The following is a 17,205-nucleotide window of genomic DNA, read 5'->3' as shown; positions in this document are numbered from 1 at the left end:
TGGGCTAGCGACGATAACATTAGTCTTTTTCCTTTAACATGTCTCTAACTGGCTATGAGCCAAGTGCCAAGCCATCTCAATCGTCTCATAGCCAGTTAGATACATGTTAAAGGAAAAAGACTAATGTTATCGCTAGCCCAACTTCGAGCCTGCCCCACTCTTGGCGCATGCATATATATATATATATATATATATATATATATTCCTTGTTTTCCCTCCTTTTGTGCTCCTAAGCATCCTTGTATTCCCTCTCCACTCTTTCTTCTTGCCTTTTCCACAAAACTTTGATTGGTGATCTTTGATCCAACTCTTATGCTACCACTCTCAACCCCCACCATAGCCCTCTTCTTAATACAAGGAAGTTCTTGAGAGCTTTGTACTTTAGCTTCAAGTGCTATTGATACAATATAGCCCATCCCCACTCACAAAGTAGGTTGGGGAATCATTTTATGGTCGAATCCTACCCGAGGTTCTTACTCCACCCAAAGATTCCCCCTGGTCCTCCCACTTTCTTTACTTCTCTAGTTATTTCCCTTGTTATCCAATCTCTCCTCTTCAAACCCCCAACAACCACCCCTTTCTCTTTCTCCCCCACCCACATTGTACAAGTCTCCCTCATGAGCACCGCCACCCCCTCCCCCCTTCACATCTGCTTGTGCCCTTGGCCCCCTCCTCCCCATTATGCAACTCCGCCACCTCTCCATTGGCTCCTGCTCCTCTTTCCATCTATTCCCATCACACCTCACAACTCTCTTTGCCTCCCTGACCTCCTAAATTCTTAACATCTTCCTTGCTTTTCGACCTTCAACCTCATCATTGATCCATATGAGGGCCATGCCTCGGCTAGATAGCGCTTCTATTGGGTGTTTTAGTGCTTGTGCCTTGGAATTACTTGAAGGTCCCCTTGGACTATCTTCCAATCACTAAAGACCTTAATTCTCATGTTTTGGACAAAAAAGCAAACATGTATAGGGTATGGTTGCCAATTAGCAAATGTCTTGAATAGTTGCCCATATGGTTTTTGCCAATGATATCATTATTTCTAGAGCTATTTGACTTATGAATCTATCGTGAGATCATGTCTCGTATGATTGAGTCAATGGGCCCAACATGCGAATTAGTCAACTTGGAAGAGTGCTCATTAAGGTACAACTTTTGTGATAGGCTCACAAGAGATCAACTAGAATCATCTGACCCCTAAAACCACCTTTGGAGCTAAGTCCACAAACAAAAAATTTAGATACACACCCTCGAGATCCTCATGCCCCTGGAGCCCTAGGGTGATGAGAGAATAGTTGACTACCTCTCCAAACTAGAGCAAGTCTTACAATTTGAGGCAATGCTTGCTTTCCTTGCTACCCAATCCAAAATACATCGATGACCAATCAAAGGTTGTTGAAACCACTTATCCTCCTACAAACGTGAAACACATGACCATTCCTAGGCCACTACCTAGCCTACTTGGGTAGCCAACAAACTCAAATGTTGCACTATAACAAGCAAAGTCAAAAGGGAAACCATGAGACATTAAAAGTTAGGGGAACTCTCTCTTCAATGCTATCATTCTTCAACCTCTCACTTTTCAAACCCTTTGCGAAAGGCATTGGAAAGATCTCTCCTTTGACTGAGCCAACATTTTTAATCTTCCAAGCTTCTTGTTATTGCCCCTGAGTAGGAGATAATAATGTACCATAAAATTTAAGAGACTAACTAGTCTATCATCCCTCGTAGAGTGGCATTCCCCTCTAACAAAAAACAAATCTGACAAGAAACTTCTTATGGGAATCTCAAGGGCACTATCCATTAAGGTCTAGAGTGCAATAAAGCTTTATCTTTTCTATACCTCAAGTTAAGCACACATTATACATCAATGAGCTGTTTTGATCTTTGTGAGTACATATAATTAGAGAGAATTTGCCTGCACTTAGACACACACTCAATTGAACGAGAGTTTGGGATATGATGCACCAATCAAGCACATCAAGAGCAAAGTGCCCTGGTAAGAACATTGCCCTACAAAGACAAAATAACGAGCGCATCAGTGATTCAACAAGAAGAAATTATGAACTACAGTCCCCCAAGATTTAACATACAATTACAAATATTATACTATGCGAGGGAGCTTGGAGGTTCATGAAACATTAGTCAGGCATTACAAAGTTATTGCCCCTAAGGGGAAGTTTCTATTTGATGTGGCTATCTAATTTGTAGTAATTGGGGTCACGAAAGGTAAGTTCCCAAGGGTATCATATGTTTTACGACTCAACAATATGATTGATTGCATGCTTACGTTTACAATGTACATGCCTGTTGTTTCCAGCTATGAACATGTATTTATTATGCCCCACATCTACCATATGTGCTCCATAAAGTTGCAAAGTAGCACCTGCTATGAGTGCAACAAATCCGTTTGCTTCAATTTTCTTCCCACAATAACTCCTATTCCACAAGATACTTTCTGTCACAAATAATGCATGCAACCGTTCTTCATTATCCAAACATGTTCAAGTCCCTGTATCACACCACATATTATGGAGCTAACGTAATTTAACTACTGTTCACCTAAACATCACTGAACAATTATAGATTCAATTCAACTTCGAGCGCATATCAAGCAAAATCATAACACAAGGATGCATGTACAAAGCAAAGAAACCGTTTTCAAACCCTCAAATTATCAATTATTCTCACAATCAGGCATATCCTATAGATTGGAGCCACATCAAATGGGAAAATGCTCCATTGTTCCCTGATTTGTACATTGTGCACAAAGGTATAAACGAAAAGCAAATGCTCCATTGTTCCCTGACTTGTACATTGTGCACACAGGCTACTGTCTTGAAACTTAAGACCTTGAAACTCTGCTGCATGCTTGGTTGCACTTCTGAGAAAAGTAAACACTTAAAAGGAAAAAGGGATGATTTATACCTGACTTCGCTTTTGTGCACAAGTTTTAAACCTAAAATAATTTGAAAATCCTCTGCTGGCTTGTTGGCGATTCTAACAAAAGAAAAACCAACCGAAAATGTAAAACAACGCCAAAAAATAGAAATCAGACCCTAAACCGTTGGGAGGTAGTAAAACTCAGCACCTTCAGGCAACCATTGTCTGATTCACAGCATGCCTTTGCTAGGCTTGCAAAAATCGAAGCATTTAAACTCAAACCAACAGCCTGGAATTACACCTAGAATTTTGGAAGGTTACCAAAATATGTGGTAAAATGTATCTTAGACTGCAATAGGTGTATAGCACGTGGCGTTCCTTGATTTATGCTAGTCGTCCTCTGAACCTTCATCTTCCAAGCTTTGCTTCAGCTCAGCTGGCCCCTGTTTCCCATTCTCTTTTGTAGAATTCAGATCTCCATCCTCTTCTTCACTGTACTCACTTTCATAATCTTCATCATATGCTACTTCCTCCTCCTCCTCCTCCTCCTCTTCAAATCCATCTTCTGCAGCTAGACCCTCTTCAGATAGAACAGTTCTTGTACCAGCACGGCTCTTCTTGCCAACCTTTAACTTGACACTCATTTTCTTGTCACAGCCAATCCAAGTGTCCGATAGACAGAAAGCAGTCAGGTTGTAATTCCCCTCTGCAGGAGCCTGAAACTTTACAATGACCAACCTTGAACCAGATCTAACCTTAGAAACCGCTTCTTTAACAGCTTGACTAACTTCTTTGTCACTAGCTCCTGTACCCTCCATGGATTCTTGGATTGACTTAGAGGCAGCTGATACAGCTGCTGCCTCATCCAAAAATGAGACTCGCTGAGAGACCCACACAAAATTTTTGCTCGTATCAGCTAACAGTAGCCAGTATGTTTCATCTTTATGATAAGGAAAGTGAGGGGCATGCGGATGCACCACCACTAGTCCATTCCCACGTTTCAAAGACACCCATGCTCTCATAGTCACAATATCACCTTCTTGGATGCCTTCCTCACCTTCTGTCTCACACGTAACATCTAATGATATCACAGGCATCATCTGCAGCACTGCTTCTACATCTGATGCCTCCTGATCTGTAAAATCGCCTTTAGATGTCAGGAGCTCCCTACGATCTTCGGTGGTCAGATCCCTGAAATCTTGCAGTGATCGCACTTTCTGCAAAATGAGGTTTTAATACTCACCGTCAAAGTCCAGAATACATTTATTCCAGGTTCCACAAGATAATAGATCGAATTCACCAATCAGTCGTGTCTTGCATATCACTACGGATGCCAAGGATTTTTACATTATGCCATCAACACTCTAGGTAAGTGTAACTTACATACAGATATGTTCATTTCACATGCACCTCAGACAGACCAGCATATTTAGAAGGTACACAGGGAAGCAGCCAAAACCAGTACTTAAAAGGTACCTACCTGAGGTGCACATGCATGCAATGAATTCAGACTTTGACTCACGATTGGACCCTTTATTGCACGTGCGGGTTGGTGGAGGGGCTGTGGGCGGTGTGCATGTGCATGTGTACGTGCATGCATGAGAGAGAGAGAGAGAGAGAGAGAGAGAGAGTTTATTAAAGTCTACTAAAGACCGATGGGTCTATGAGACTGATAGAAAACCTGATACAATGAGCAAAAAGGGTGGAGCTCCTAAACGAGCATCCTACTAAATGAGAGAGAGAGAGAGAGAGAGAGAGAGAGAGATGCAGGCATTAATTATTTTGCTACTGAAAACCCTAGAAGCACATTGAGCATCATTGTGATAAGACTCAACCTTACGTCCAATCTTCTTCACGACCTGTTCACTGAAGTGAGGGAGCTGTAAAAATGTAGCTATCCCTTCTGCTCCGTTGATTGCCCTGTCTGAAACTTTTCTAGCACTGAGTGGCACAGCCTGTAGAAACATGCATGCTAATCAACAACAGTGACAATGTCTCAGACACAAATGTTACACTTTTACAGTAAAATATGTATACAGACCTGGATGATGTTCTGAGAAAGTTCCATTACTCCAAGTGCAGGACAGAGCCATCCATATCCCTCTGCATTTCTTGCAGCCACAGCCATCTGTTCCAAACATGATTGTTTCTTTGCAAACCTTACTAATGTGGTGGGAAATTAATCTCCTTTAGATGATAAAAAGAGAAATAGCATCACTCTTCACATCTTCTGTTTACTGATAAACAGAAAAGTAAATAAGTTCAGTTTCTTTTGTACTTTGGCAATGTCCAAAAATCACTGCTAGGAGAATACCTTCATCAATTCCTCAAGCAGACGAGGAGCAAGACGAAGAACATGTGCAAAATCAGCCTGAAGACCAGGAGGAACCGTACCAGATTCCCTACTTAACTGAGCCAGTAATAGGAGCTCTGTCTGCACGTTACATGTGTTTAGTTAGCATTAAAATGCACCAAAATCTATCATGCCCATAGATGGACCTTAAGAGAATGAAAGGCCCTGTCAGTCTTGAAACAACAAAAGGATGCAACAAAAGGAATATGTGGTCAAAGATCCTCACCTAAACATGTAACGAAGTACTTAATGATTTCAGGACTCTTTTCATAGCAGTGAAAGCCAAAACCTTTGAGCTAATGCTGACCCATTACCATGGATGTACACAAATACAATTGACAAGGATCTCACACACAAATGCAACTGGAACAGAAGAAAATTTCATGACCAGTAATAAATGCTAGAGCCTAGGTGGTGTCCCTATTCCCTAGAGTATATTGCCCTTTCGTTGATTTCCAAAAGGACTTCAATTTGGTACCATGAGCTTGACTTCTCTCACGGCTCCAAGATCTAGGCATTGAGAACGGTGGTCATGACCTTTTAGTCACAAGCAAAGTCCATACTGCATATGGCATATCTAGGGGCTATCAATTGTCCCCATTTCAGTTGCACTCTGCACTACCGAGTTGGTGGTATTGTTCTTAGTCATAGTGAACGGATGACAAACGCATTTGAAGGCCACTACAAGTTTTTCATGACAACTGTGACATGAAGGCCAAAATTGCAATACCAAGGGTAGAACCTTTTCAGTTGTCCATCTTTAACAGACCTTAGAAATCTTAGAAATATTTATATTTCCTAAGGTGGTGGCCAATGTTATGTAACAAGATGAACTACTTTCAAAAGGCCTGCCACAAAGAAATGGCCAACATCGTACAAATTCCAATGACAGTGATCTTGGAAAAGAATGCATGTCTGCTTTGCGAGTCGAACTGATCGGGCTCAGCTTTAAACCCCAGATAGAATCAGGACAAGTTGATAGGAAAATAAATGTGTGAATAAAATGTGCATTCTCTAGGGTTCATAATTCTGTGGAAACGTTTCAGTAGGCTTAATCAAAGAATGCAAACAGCTGCACCTTAAGATAAATGTCAAGCGCACTGTAGAGCTCGTCGTGTGAGTCTCTGGCGTCATGGGGTCGAGAATTAGCTACAGCTTTGACTCCTTCAATTCCCTCTTTGGAACCTTGATTAACCACCTTAGCTTCCTTTCACCTCTTCACATTTGTATTACAATCCATGTGCATGGGATTTTGAGCTAAAGGAACTCATTACCTTGCTCTTGGGTGGAATCATTTCTCATTTCCAAAGGAGAACTCTCTATCAAGAGGTTCTTGTAGGAAAGAGGAAGGTAAGTCTATTTGTGGCTTATATCATAATCACAAGTCTCACCTGTGGATCCTCTCAAGAGGGGGTGATGAGGAAGAGACTGCACAAAGCGGTAGAGCCAGAGCCACAGAGACCCTGCATGATGTAGAGGCTGACTAGGGCACACATGATGGAGGTCCAGCCCTTCCTGGCTCTACTCAGAGGGGACCACTCGAGCCAAGGTGCCACTCTTGATAGGGCCCACCGGATACAGAGATCACAGAGACACAATGAGAGACAACTCGACAGATTCAGATACGAAGCATGTTCATGTCCCACCAAAGAGCCACCATGGCACCTGGATTGATTCCCAGCACTAGTTTTGAGTACTTTAGTTTTTGAGTTTTTGACATTATTAACATAGCAATCAGAAAGGGCCTTAGCACGCCCTATGCCTCAGCCACAATGGCTTGTATGAGTTACCTTTTTTATTGTGCTTTGTCTCAAATGCCCACTCGAAGACTTGAAAGATTTCAGAAAGCAAGCAACTTGAAAGTTTTGAGGAGCTAAAACAAAACGCCAAGAAGTATTTTCAGATATTGCATGGCAACATGGGAAGACATGATACAGTTCATCAAGTATCTCTACGAAAGGGAGGGAGAAGAGAAAGTAAATCATGACTTTCCCATCAAAGCAACAAACAATATCATAACGGAAGAAGATGTAGGGAAGGGGCTGAAAAAGCTAGCAAATGGGCAGGCCTAGACACATAAGAGCTGGTAGTGGAGATGCTCACATGGGGAGGAGAGAAGACAAATAAATTGCTCACCAAGCTTTTGAATATGGCCCTAGAGAAAGGGTTCCGCCCCAGAATGGCAACTCAATACGATTGTACTAATCCATAAGAGAGGGGACAACAAAATAGTGGAAAACTACCACACAATCATGGTGAGCAGCCTCATGGCCCAGTTATATGGCACTATTCTTGAGCAGAAAATCAGCAAAAGGGCAGAGACACGGGCCTTCTGGGCATCATAACAGGCAGGTTTCCGTCCCAAGCATTCGACAACAGACCATTTGGTCACCATAAGCGCTGCATCCGAAGGTGCAAAGCATAAAAGAGGCTGTATTTTGTTGCTTTGTAGATTTCAGGAAAGCCTTCGACATAGTTTCACGCAAGAAATTATGGGAAAGACCGGAAAAGCTCCAAGTCCCCCACAAACTTAGAGAGGCTACATAATCTATATGAGAAATTATTAGCCGAGCTAGCACAACCACTTGTGGATGGATCATGCTCCAACAGGGAACGCTGTCATAAGCAGTGACATAGGGGTCAAACAGGGGTGTCCCCTCTGCCAATCTTTTTATCGATGACCTAGAAGAATGGATGTAGAATGTGTTCAAAATTGTAGGATATGCTCTACTATTGCTTATTTACGCAAATGATGTAGTCTTCTTCACAAAGAGCAAGGAGAAAATGCAAGCACATTTGGATGCACTGGGGGGCTTCTGTAGACACTCAGAAATGCAGGTCGACATAGCCAAAACAAAGGTCATGGTGATTGGAACTCGCAAACAACAAATTGATGTCACGTTAGAAGGAGAGCCTTTGGAAACATGCAGCTCATACAAATACCTAGGGCTGGAATTTACTGACAACTACCAGTGGAATGCATGTGTACCCAAGGGAGTTTGAAAGCTTTATATAGACCTTTGTAGGACTAGAATATATCCAATAGTACAAATTCAGATTTTTGTTGTTCTAAAGTTCAAATTTCTACAAAGAAAATAAAAGAGAAAACGAAAGAGAAGAAAAAAGAATTAACATTTTTTTTTTGAAAAACAAAAGGTAGACATACTTAGCAAGCAAGCAACACTTATGTCGTCATCAGTGCCCAAGCATAAGCAGGTATACTGGGTTTCTAAAGACCCACGGAGTCTCTTGGGCAAACCCAATGCTTACTAAAATACATCAATTAAACAAAAGAGAAAGATGACAAGAAAGCTTTGTACAGCTTCCGATAATTACAGGAAAGCACACCTATGGAATTGGGAAATGAGAAAGTTTCTATACACTATGCTTATACAAATAGTGATACTTTATGGGTGTCCAACATGGGCTCCCAGGCTCTCTAGGACCTACTGGACCAGAATAGAAACTTTACATTAAAATTCCTTATTGGGGAATTGAGGGTTAAACCCTACCCCATCCTACTGGCTGAGATGAGCTTGATACATCTCGAAGGGGAAGCATTATGCCAATTCATGGCCTATCTCAACAAAGTTGAGAAGATGGCAGCCAGCAGGATACCTCATAATGCATTGGGGGCTACACAAACCACTGGATGGCCCCAAGAAGGGATGAACTAGTGACACAAAAGATGCTACAGAAACAATGGCAAGACCTAGGGGCAAAATTGCAGTCCTTTAATCCAATGGACAGCTATGGGATGGGATGCAAAAATACCTTTGGGACATATCAATGTTCAAAATTCATCTAATAAGCAAAATGAGAGACAGCTCACATTATCTAGAAGTGGAAAAGGGAAGGTGGACAAGATCAAGGGTCCAAGAGAAGAAAGAATATGCAAAATCTGCCCCATGGGGGAGGTGGAAAATGAGCAGCAATGTACTCCTAAGATGTTGGGCCTATGCACACATCAAGATATGATGTAATCTGAATAATCTATTGGGAACAGCCAGCTACAAAGCTAGGAAGCTATCTAAAAGAAGTTTTGGAAAACAAAACAAGGTCCTTGGGCCAGCACACAAATTGGCTCAACGAGTACTAACATAGCAAGTCTAATAGTATTTTATTTCGTTGGCACTATTTGTTGATAGTGATCACCGGTTCCATAGATCCAGAAGGGTCTCAAGACATCACAAGGGCAAATGCCTTCAACATGTCAAGAAATGACAGCATGTACTCCTGAGATGTAGAGCCTACGCAAACATCATAGCTAGGAGGCTACTTTGATAGCGATTTTAAAACATCGCAACAAGAAGCTAGCCCAACAAGTACTCAATACATGACAAGTTTGGAACTCTGCTATAGGGGCAGAAGAGATCTAAAAAATCTGCTGGAGCAGCCAGCCAAAAGCTAGGAAGCTACTTGAAAGAGATTTTGGAACATCACAACAAGGTACTGGGTCTAGCACGCAAGCTAGCCCAACAAGTACTTAATACATGACAAGTTTGTAATATTTTCTCTCAATGGATGTAAGGGATCACTATTAGTTGATAGTGATCGCCAGTCCCATAGATCCTCAAGGGTCTCCCGTGGATTTTAATACTCTCTCTCTCTCTCTCTCTCTCTCTCTCTCTCTCGTCGCCTAGCCTCCCCCTCCCGTCGCCTCGCCTCTCAGCCTCCGGTTGCCTAGCCTCTCCCTCCCGTTGCCTAGCCTTTCAACCTCTCAGCAGCCTACCCTAATCTAGCAGCGGTGCATACAGCAGCGGAGCCAACGGAGCGCATAAGGCAAGGAGGATGCACACAGCAGGGTGGGCTCAGAGGCAGGTCGCGGCCATCACGGAGCTCTCGAAGGCCTCCAAACTATTCACAGGCCATCACAGAGCTCTCGAAGGCCTCCATGGAGAAGAAACCCTCTCTCTCTCTCTCTCTCTCTCTCTCTCCCCCCCCCCCCCCAAGATTATTAGCATAGCACTCAGCAAGGGCTTAGCACACCCTTTGCCTCAGCCCATAGTGACTTGTATGAGTTACCTTTTTTATTGTACTCTGTCTCATTGGCCTGCGATGCCTCCCAAAGATGTTAATAAACCTCTCTCAAAGATGTCTCCACAAACATGCACCCAAGCATGCAGGAGCATTCATCGTGAGACTGATGATTGGTTTTGTTTTTTACACAATATATCCTTTTTCCAAAACTAAAGGAATCATGTCACATTCTGCTATATCCGCATGACATGTCACAGGCAGTTGGAAAAGAACAGTAAGATTTTTCCCAACCAGATCAACATATAAAACAACTTCACAGTTTTTTCCCCAGACAGTTTACCAAATTAGAAAAAGTTATCAAAGGACCTTGACAAGAGCTGGATGCCGCTTCCAAAACTTTGCTTGCTCTTGTTTGAGATTTTTTGGATTGAAATTTAGCTCACTTCGAACAACTATGAAAAGCTTTTGTAGAGGTTCATCATCACTACGCCTAACTGGCATCTCGACATACTCTGCAGCTTTGATAAAAACGTCCATCACTTTGCTGCATCAGACAGCCAACATAAGCTATATCAACAAAAGTGCCCATCAAATAAACCACTGCTCAAGTACCAACATTGAGTTTACAAGCTCATTGTCACTCAATCATGCTATGGTCAGTTCACTAGTTGTACGAAGGCCATTGATAACCTAGCCTTGGCAATTCCATCCATGGCTTACTCACTCGGAGCACAAACCTAAGCCTAATGGTCTCCCACTATTTTTCTGCTAGACCAATGAGGAGAAGTCGCAAACTTGAGACTCCAGACTATCCTATCATTCTAATATCCTTGGAGCTGTTTACAGTGCACTGACGCTCCACAAAGCCATATGATGGAAGAGAACCAGAAAATATAAGACAAAATCTACTCCTCTCACTACCAGCATTCGGCTATAGTAGTCTGCAGATTATTTTAAAGGGTACTACTGATGGGAGGAACAAACAAATCAAAGCACACAATGGCTTCAAATTAGACCATATGGATTTTTGCTTATGGTGCAGTCTGCTCTATAGGGCATTTCCGCAGTACTGCTCAAAGCTACGCAAGTGTACAAGCAAAACCATGTGATCTCACATTTTGGAAAGCTTCTAATGCATGTGAAAAGTGATGGGCACCATTGAACACAAACCTTGAGGCAAGAGATGGCTTCAGAAGATAATAGTAGCTGGACAGTGTCTGATGCATGACATAATTTCCCGTATATTTTGAGGAACGAGAAAGATAAACCACTGCCACCAAAAGAGGAAGCAGGATACCCATGCCAACCAAGCCAAGCAGAAGAACACCAGAAGCCGCCCCGCCGTTTATGTTCAGTAAGAATTGAGGAAGTGCAATCCCCATCTGCATTCCCTGTAAGACATAAAGGATCCAGAGAAAAGATCAGTGTGCCACAGAGATGCTATAATATTTATTGAAGACCTAAAAGCTTCATCAATTTATAACCAAGAGACCTCAAATCTCTTAAAATACAAAAGAAATCACTTCAAGCTTTGCAAGATTCAAGCTAACTCAACTTGTAGATTTTACATGCTAAGGGTGATCAGGAGAACCTGTCGGCCATCAGGATGTCCATACTTGACATAATTCTCCCGGGCAACAGGATCTGTGAGAGCTTGATACGCTTTTGATATGAACTCAACAAAGTATTTATTTGCCTCTGCGAAAGAGATAACACCGGTTAGTCACTGGATAGACATGAGAAGGTAAGCTTTTAACCATGCAATAGTCCAAGCCATGTAACACAAATCATGTCCTGCCTGGATCTGGATTCTTGTCTGGATGATACTGGATAGACAATCTTCTGTAGGCTTTCTTGATCTCTGTGTCAGATGCACCTGAATCAAGACCTAGGATTGAAAAAGGCTCAAAAGGTTGAATCTGTGTCATACAAGCAGCGTAGAATATGAGACATAGATGGCTGCCACCAACAAAAACAGTAAAGAAAATTGAAATCTGACTAAGAGAAGTTTTAGCATTCTTAGTATTACTGAGAATGTCCACTTACACTTGTACTGAGAAGCAACGAATTTCAAGTTCCATGACCATCCAGTGTAAAGCTCAGAAATCAGCATGCAACTCCCTTCTACGGCCTCAAGACTCAAAACTTAAATGAGGAATCTACCACTAGACATAAAGGAAAAGGGGAAACAAGTGGATTTCTTTGAGGAAAGATAGCTGTCACTCAGATGCAGAGAGCACATGAAACTAAGTACGACCAGCCAATGCTTCAGGACCTCCAATGCAACTCAAGACGGCACCAACCATTTATGTACTTACAAGTGGCATGTTTAGAATTCCAACTATTTTCGCATATGCCTGCATAGGACTAGTGAAGACAGCTTATAATATACCCATCAATCAGTGAAAAGCCCTTTCCCACTCAATGATGTCCTATCAAATCTTCCCTCTCCTGTTTAATTGCATATCCATCCACACCTGCTGGCTCACAAAAGAGACTGTAACAAACCCTTGTCTTCTGCCTCCTCTCTCTCTCTTATCCTGACTTTCTCTCTTCAGAACAAACTTGTCCTCATGAGTGCATACTTCAGAATGCCATAAAGGTACGAGTGTGATGGTGTGAAGCTTCCAGGCTTATGTGGCTATTGAGGTTGATATGAGGGAGAAAGCTCGAGAGCCCTCATCAAAAGAGGCAGCAACCATACAAAAGGAACAAGGTCCCCCTTTGCTCCCCTCCTCCTTGCTGCCCTGATAGACAGCCAAGCGATGAAGACTTTGTGAGCTGTTTAATCTGCTCCAAACAGCCACCTCCCTTGTTCCTGAACTGGTGGATGCACCTCCCTTGCTCCTGAACTGGTGGATGCCAACAGGTATCGAAGATTGGTAGGCAGTTTGCTTTATCTGTCCAACACCAGGCCAGACATCTCCTTTGCCGTTGGGCTACTGTGTTGGTTTTCTGCAAAACCCAGGAAGAATCACTTAAGGTAGGTCTACGAGTGCTGAGGTATATGAAGGGTACTTGCACATATGGGATTACATACACCCCAGGAAATGAGTTGGGCGGGTTCTGTGATTCAGATTGGGCAGGTGATATCGACACCAGGCGTTCGACAAGAGGGTATTGTGTTGTGCCAGCATGAAGAACCCCATCCTTCATGCACAGACAAAGCACATTGAAGTCCATTACTACTTCGTACGGGAGCTCATTATCAATGACACCATGGAGATGATGTACTGTCCGACCACCCACAATCTTTCCGATGTATTCACAAAGGCTCTCCCACAGAAGAAGATGGAACACCTCATTCGACGCATGGGGATCAGCCCACAATGGCATCATGGGGAGGGGGTGTTGGAAGTCAATGTCCCCTACCTATGAGCCCCCATATGAGGACATGGGGGGGCATATGACTGAGGGGGAGGGATCATGGGGGGGCTATCATGGGCTGCAGCATGCCGCGAATGAGGGCTCAAGGGCGGGGTGGAAGGGTGCCGCAGCAACAGCAACAGTGGCCCTATTTATAGGCTGCCCAGGAGGGTCGGCCATAACCGATCAGGCTGGTCAGCCAGCCAGCCCAGGCCTGGTTGGTCCAGCCCTGGTAAAACCAACCAGGGGGTCGGCCACCTCTAGGGGCTGCCAGCCCCTATAAAAAGCCCCCTTCCCCCGTCACTTCTCCAACAGTCACTAAAGCCAGAACAGGCAGTGCGTAGCAGGAGATTACCTACAAGAGTTCTTAGTCTGAGTCCAGCCCCTTGCTGGTCATTTTGTGCTCATCTCTGAGCTTGTTTTGCCCACTACTTGATGGAGGAATAAGATCTGAGTTCTCTCTCTCTTGTATACACTGTTTATGCTCTATTTTTTGAGTGAGGTATTCATGAGTAGTTTGCATCATTGAGTGTGAGACAAAGCTGATCCTATTCCGCATACGGTGTGAGGTTAGAGAGAGTCTTTCCTCCATTTCCGACATCTAGGTCCCTCATCAATGATAGCAAATGATACCATGTGAGAGTTGTGCACGAGCGGAAGCGTGAGGGGGGGGGGGAGAGAGAGAGAGAGAGAGAGAGAGAGCAGGGATACAACCGCAACCAAGGGGCTGGCAGACAGAGAATGCTGCAAGAGTGGGACCTGTGTGAGACAATGAATGGAGACGGGGGGAGCCCTTTATAGTCCCACCAGCCAGCCTGGTTGGCTAGCAAGGCTGGCCATAGGACCGACCAGCAGGTCAGCTGAGCCGGATCAGGTTTGACCTGACCAATCAGGTCGGGTAACCCGCCCCAATTTCGGCTCCAACTCAGCCCTACCAGTCTGCATAACTAGCCTAACCAGGCCTCTCCCTATCTATCATCTCCGGGTGGGCACACCCACAATGAAGCCCTCTATGACTATGAAATTCCAAACTCTAACAAGTCTATGCAATCAATTCTTTCCTTCACCAGTATAAAAGTTCCTGGATCCTCAGGCTCTTTGGTCCATTTCTCAATGTCAAACGTCAAGAAAGTTTCACCTAGGTCCGTATACTTGATCTCAGCAATACTCGGAGTCATTACCAAAAAATGTAAGCTTCTTCCACAGTTGTTACCATGTTGCCGTTGGTTTTGACTTTTTGGATACTTGCTGCACTCCTTTTAATCTACTGCCTTATCCTACAATCTCTCGCATAGTGTCCAGGCTCGTCACAAGAGAAGCATTTCCCCCCTTTTTCTTCTCTATACCACTAGAAGAGTCCTCTTCCTCGTTAAATTTGTCATCACCCTTCTTTAAGTTGGGCTTGCCATTACAAGGCTTACCATTTCCAGAGTCGTTATCTTGGGTATGAGCAAACAAGACGTTGTCTCACAAAGTTACATGTCCTTCAGATGTCAGAGTTGGTCTCACATTCTGCAAACTGGGTTGAGGTCACCTTTCTTTCAAGCAAAGGCTCTCACCTCTAAACAGCACACACTTGTGAGTCTCCCTCGGGGCTCTAATACAATGTCAAAAAATAGAGCACCATTGGAAGGTTTGTCCCTAGGTTCACACAATGCAAAACAAATCTCACTACATGTTATGCACACAAGTGTTACTGAAGTAGACACATAGATCTAGATTAACCGACAGCCAAAGGGATATTTATTACGCTGCCAAAAAGCGACAGAAACATATACAAAATACCCTGCTCAAAGCGTGCCACGTGGATCATGCATCAAAATAAGGGCTACAGCTGCTGTCCTACAGCGGTTCTCCTTCCTTCAGATGTGTGGCCCAACAATGGCCTTTAGCGTCCTCCAAAAGAATCTTCCCAGGAGTAAGAGATACATTTTCACCGGCTAATAGCAACGAGTTGAAGAATTCTCAATCATACGCCCAAAAAAGAAGTACCTAGTGGTGAGTCAAGACATCATTTTTCAAGAGACCAAGTCTCAGCCTGATCCAGTTGTACTAAAAGCTCCAGCAGCATGCTCACAGCATCCTCAAGTGCAGCCAGGCTTGAGATTACACAAGAGAAGAAGGTTTCAAAGATGGAAGACACAAATTCTGATGTGGAGGAGCTGAAGCCATCCAAGAAGACCCCTGACAAAGGAGAGAGAGTTACCGAGATGGTAGTTGAGGACCTTAGAGGCTTCAAGCGCACATCCATCCCTAAGAGCAGTGAAGATCTAGTGTTCATAGCATGCTTACACAGACCAAATATGGCAGTAAGATTCTATAGCAATTTCAGAGGCATGATGGCAAACCATTTGATGTCTTATCTCAATATATAATTTCCCAAGACCCCAATTCGTTAGAATACCGTAAATTGACATGCATCTTGATATATTCCACCGTCACAAAGCCAGATTGCAACACGGCAGACAACAAGTGTGAGCTAACAGAATTGAGAGCGTAGAGACGTCGCACATGCTTTTGAAAAATACCTCCCGGGTTATGAGCTTGATGTAGTAAGCCAAGAATGCCATGATCAACCACATTAACACAAGCGTCACGTTGCTGCAAGTCGAAAATTTGCCGACCTGTGGACAAAAAAAATCATCCAATTGACCCGGCAAAGAAGCACGCTAAAGGTAGAAGTGCCCCCCCAACAAAAAAGAGAAACGCTACCTTTTTTACAAGGGAGGTTCTGTATTTCGCGGATTTGCTGCAAAGAGAGCACGCACAATGAATGTTCTTGCTCTTGCTTTCTGCAGCTCTGGCGAGGCGGTAAATGGTCCAGGGAATGACAAAGAGACCTATAACAGAGAGGATGAAGATGGGGAAAAGGGAGCTCATTTCCTCAGAAGTGGCCATGGCTGCGGGCTGATCGAAGAGGCGATAAAGCGATATGAAAGATACTCAGATCGAGCAATGCCACGGAAGTGAGGTTGCCTGCAAGATCGAAGGGCAAAAACCCATAAACCTCGGAGACCCAGAAATGAAATTTGATGCAGGAGAGGGAAAACAATGCCCAATGAAGGAGGAGGCAGGATCAATGGCGAATCCAAGCGTACCTGTACAAGCAAAGCATAGGAGGTGGTCTGCGAGAAAGCAGCCAATTGCTTGTCGTCACTGGGAAAAATTGCCATTTGAACACATGCCTGGTAATTCACGTTACACGTTGACTGAGACCGACGCCCGCCCATCGTAGGGATCGGCCGATGTGTCACACACCTGGCGAAAAAGGATTGGTCGCGCGACGCGGCGGGGTGCCCCGCCCATCACGATGGGTAGCCACCACCCCTCGCCCATGTAAACTCACCCTGCCCATCTCCTTTTCCCACTTGGGCGGGCTTGGGCAGTGTGTAACCGGCATGAGTGTGATGCACTAGCCACGTGCCTTACCAGCGTCGCATGACATGGCAACAAAGGTATTCACAAGGGTGATCATCACACAACATGGCATGCCTTGATCATTGAGAAACCTTCTACAAGGAGTTATAATACCACCGGACTTTGACGCAATTAGCAAAGTTGTTAAGGCTAAGGGAGATAGGACTTAAAGTAATGAGAGTGGGGAGGAAGTCACAAAACATCGC

The 17,205-nt window shown here is 43.8% G+C and overlaps 1 protein-coding gene across 2 annotated transcripts; it reads right to left on the bottom strand.

Moving 5' to 3' along the window:
* Window positions 1–2,679: 2,679 nt before the first annotated feature.
* On the bottom strand, window positions 2,680–16,766 carry ATERDJ2A (DnaJ / Sec63 Brl domains-containing protein). Of its 2 annotated transcripts, XR_015543572.1 has the most exons (12): window positions 16,681–16,766; window positions 16,295–16,558; window positions 16,111–16,206; window positions 12,015–12,135; window positions 11,808–11,914; window positions 11,387–11,607; window positions 10,583–10,760; window positions 5,198–5,317; window positions 4,925–5,011; window positions 4,719–4,838; window positions 3,185–4,100; window positions 2,681–3,000 (listed from the first exon to the last, which is right to left on the bottom strand). XR_015543572.1 is itself a non-coding variant. In XM_087397789.1 (11 exons), exons 2-11 carry the CDS (start codon window positions 16,478–16,480, stop codon window positions 3,273–3,275), a joined length of 2,064 nt encoding a protein of 687 aa, XP_087253915.1. In that variant the 5' UTR covers window positions 16,481–16,558; window positions 16,681–16,766; the 3' UTR covers window positions 2,680–3,272. The 2 variants fall into 2 exon arrangements, 1 of the variants encoding a protein (XP_087253915.1); XM_087397789.1 differs by having other exon boundaries at window positions 2,680–4,100.
* Between the last annotated feature and the right edge of the window lie 439 nt (window positions 16,767–17,205).

This window comes from Dipteris shenzhenensis, chromosome 1 (assembly GCF_047967505.1).
Source record: "Dipteris shenzhenensis isolate YYH24624 ecotype China chromosome 1, Dip_SZ_1.0, whole genome shotgun sequence".
NCBI classification, from domain to species: Eukaryota; Viridiplantae; Streptophyta; class Polypodiopsida; order Gleicheniales; family Dipteridaceae; genus Dipteris; species Dipteris shenzhenensis.
This window is presented reverse-complemented; position numbering and strand designations above follow the sequence as displayed.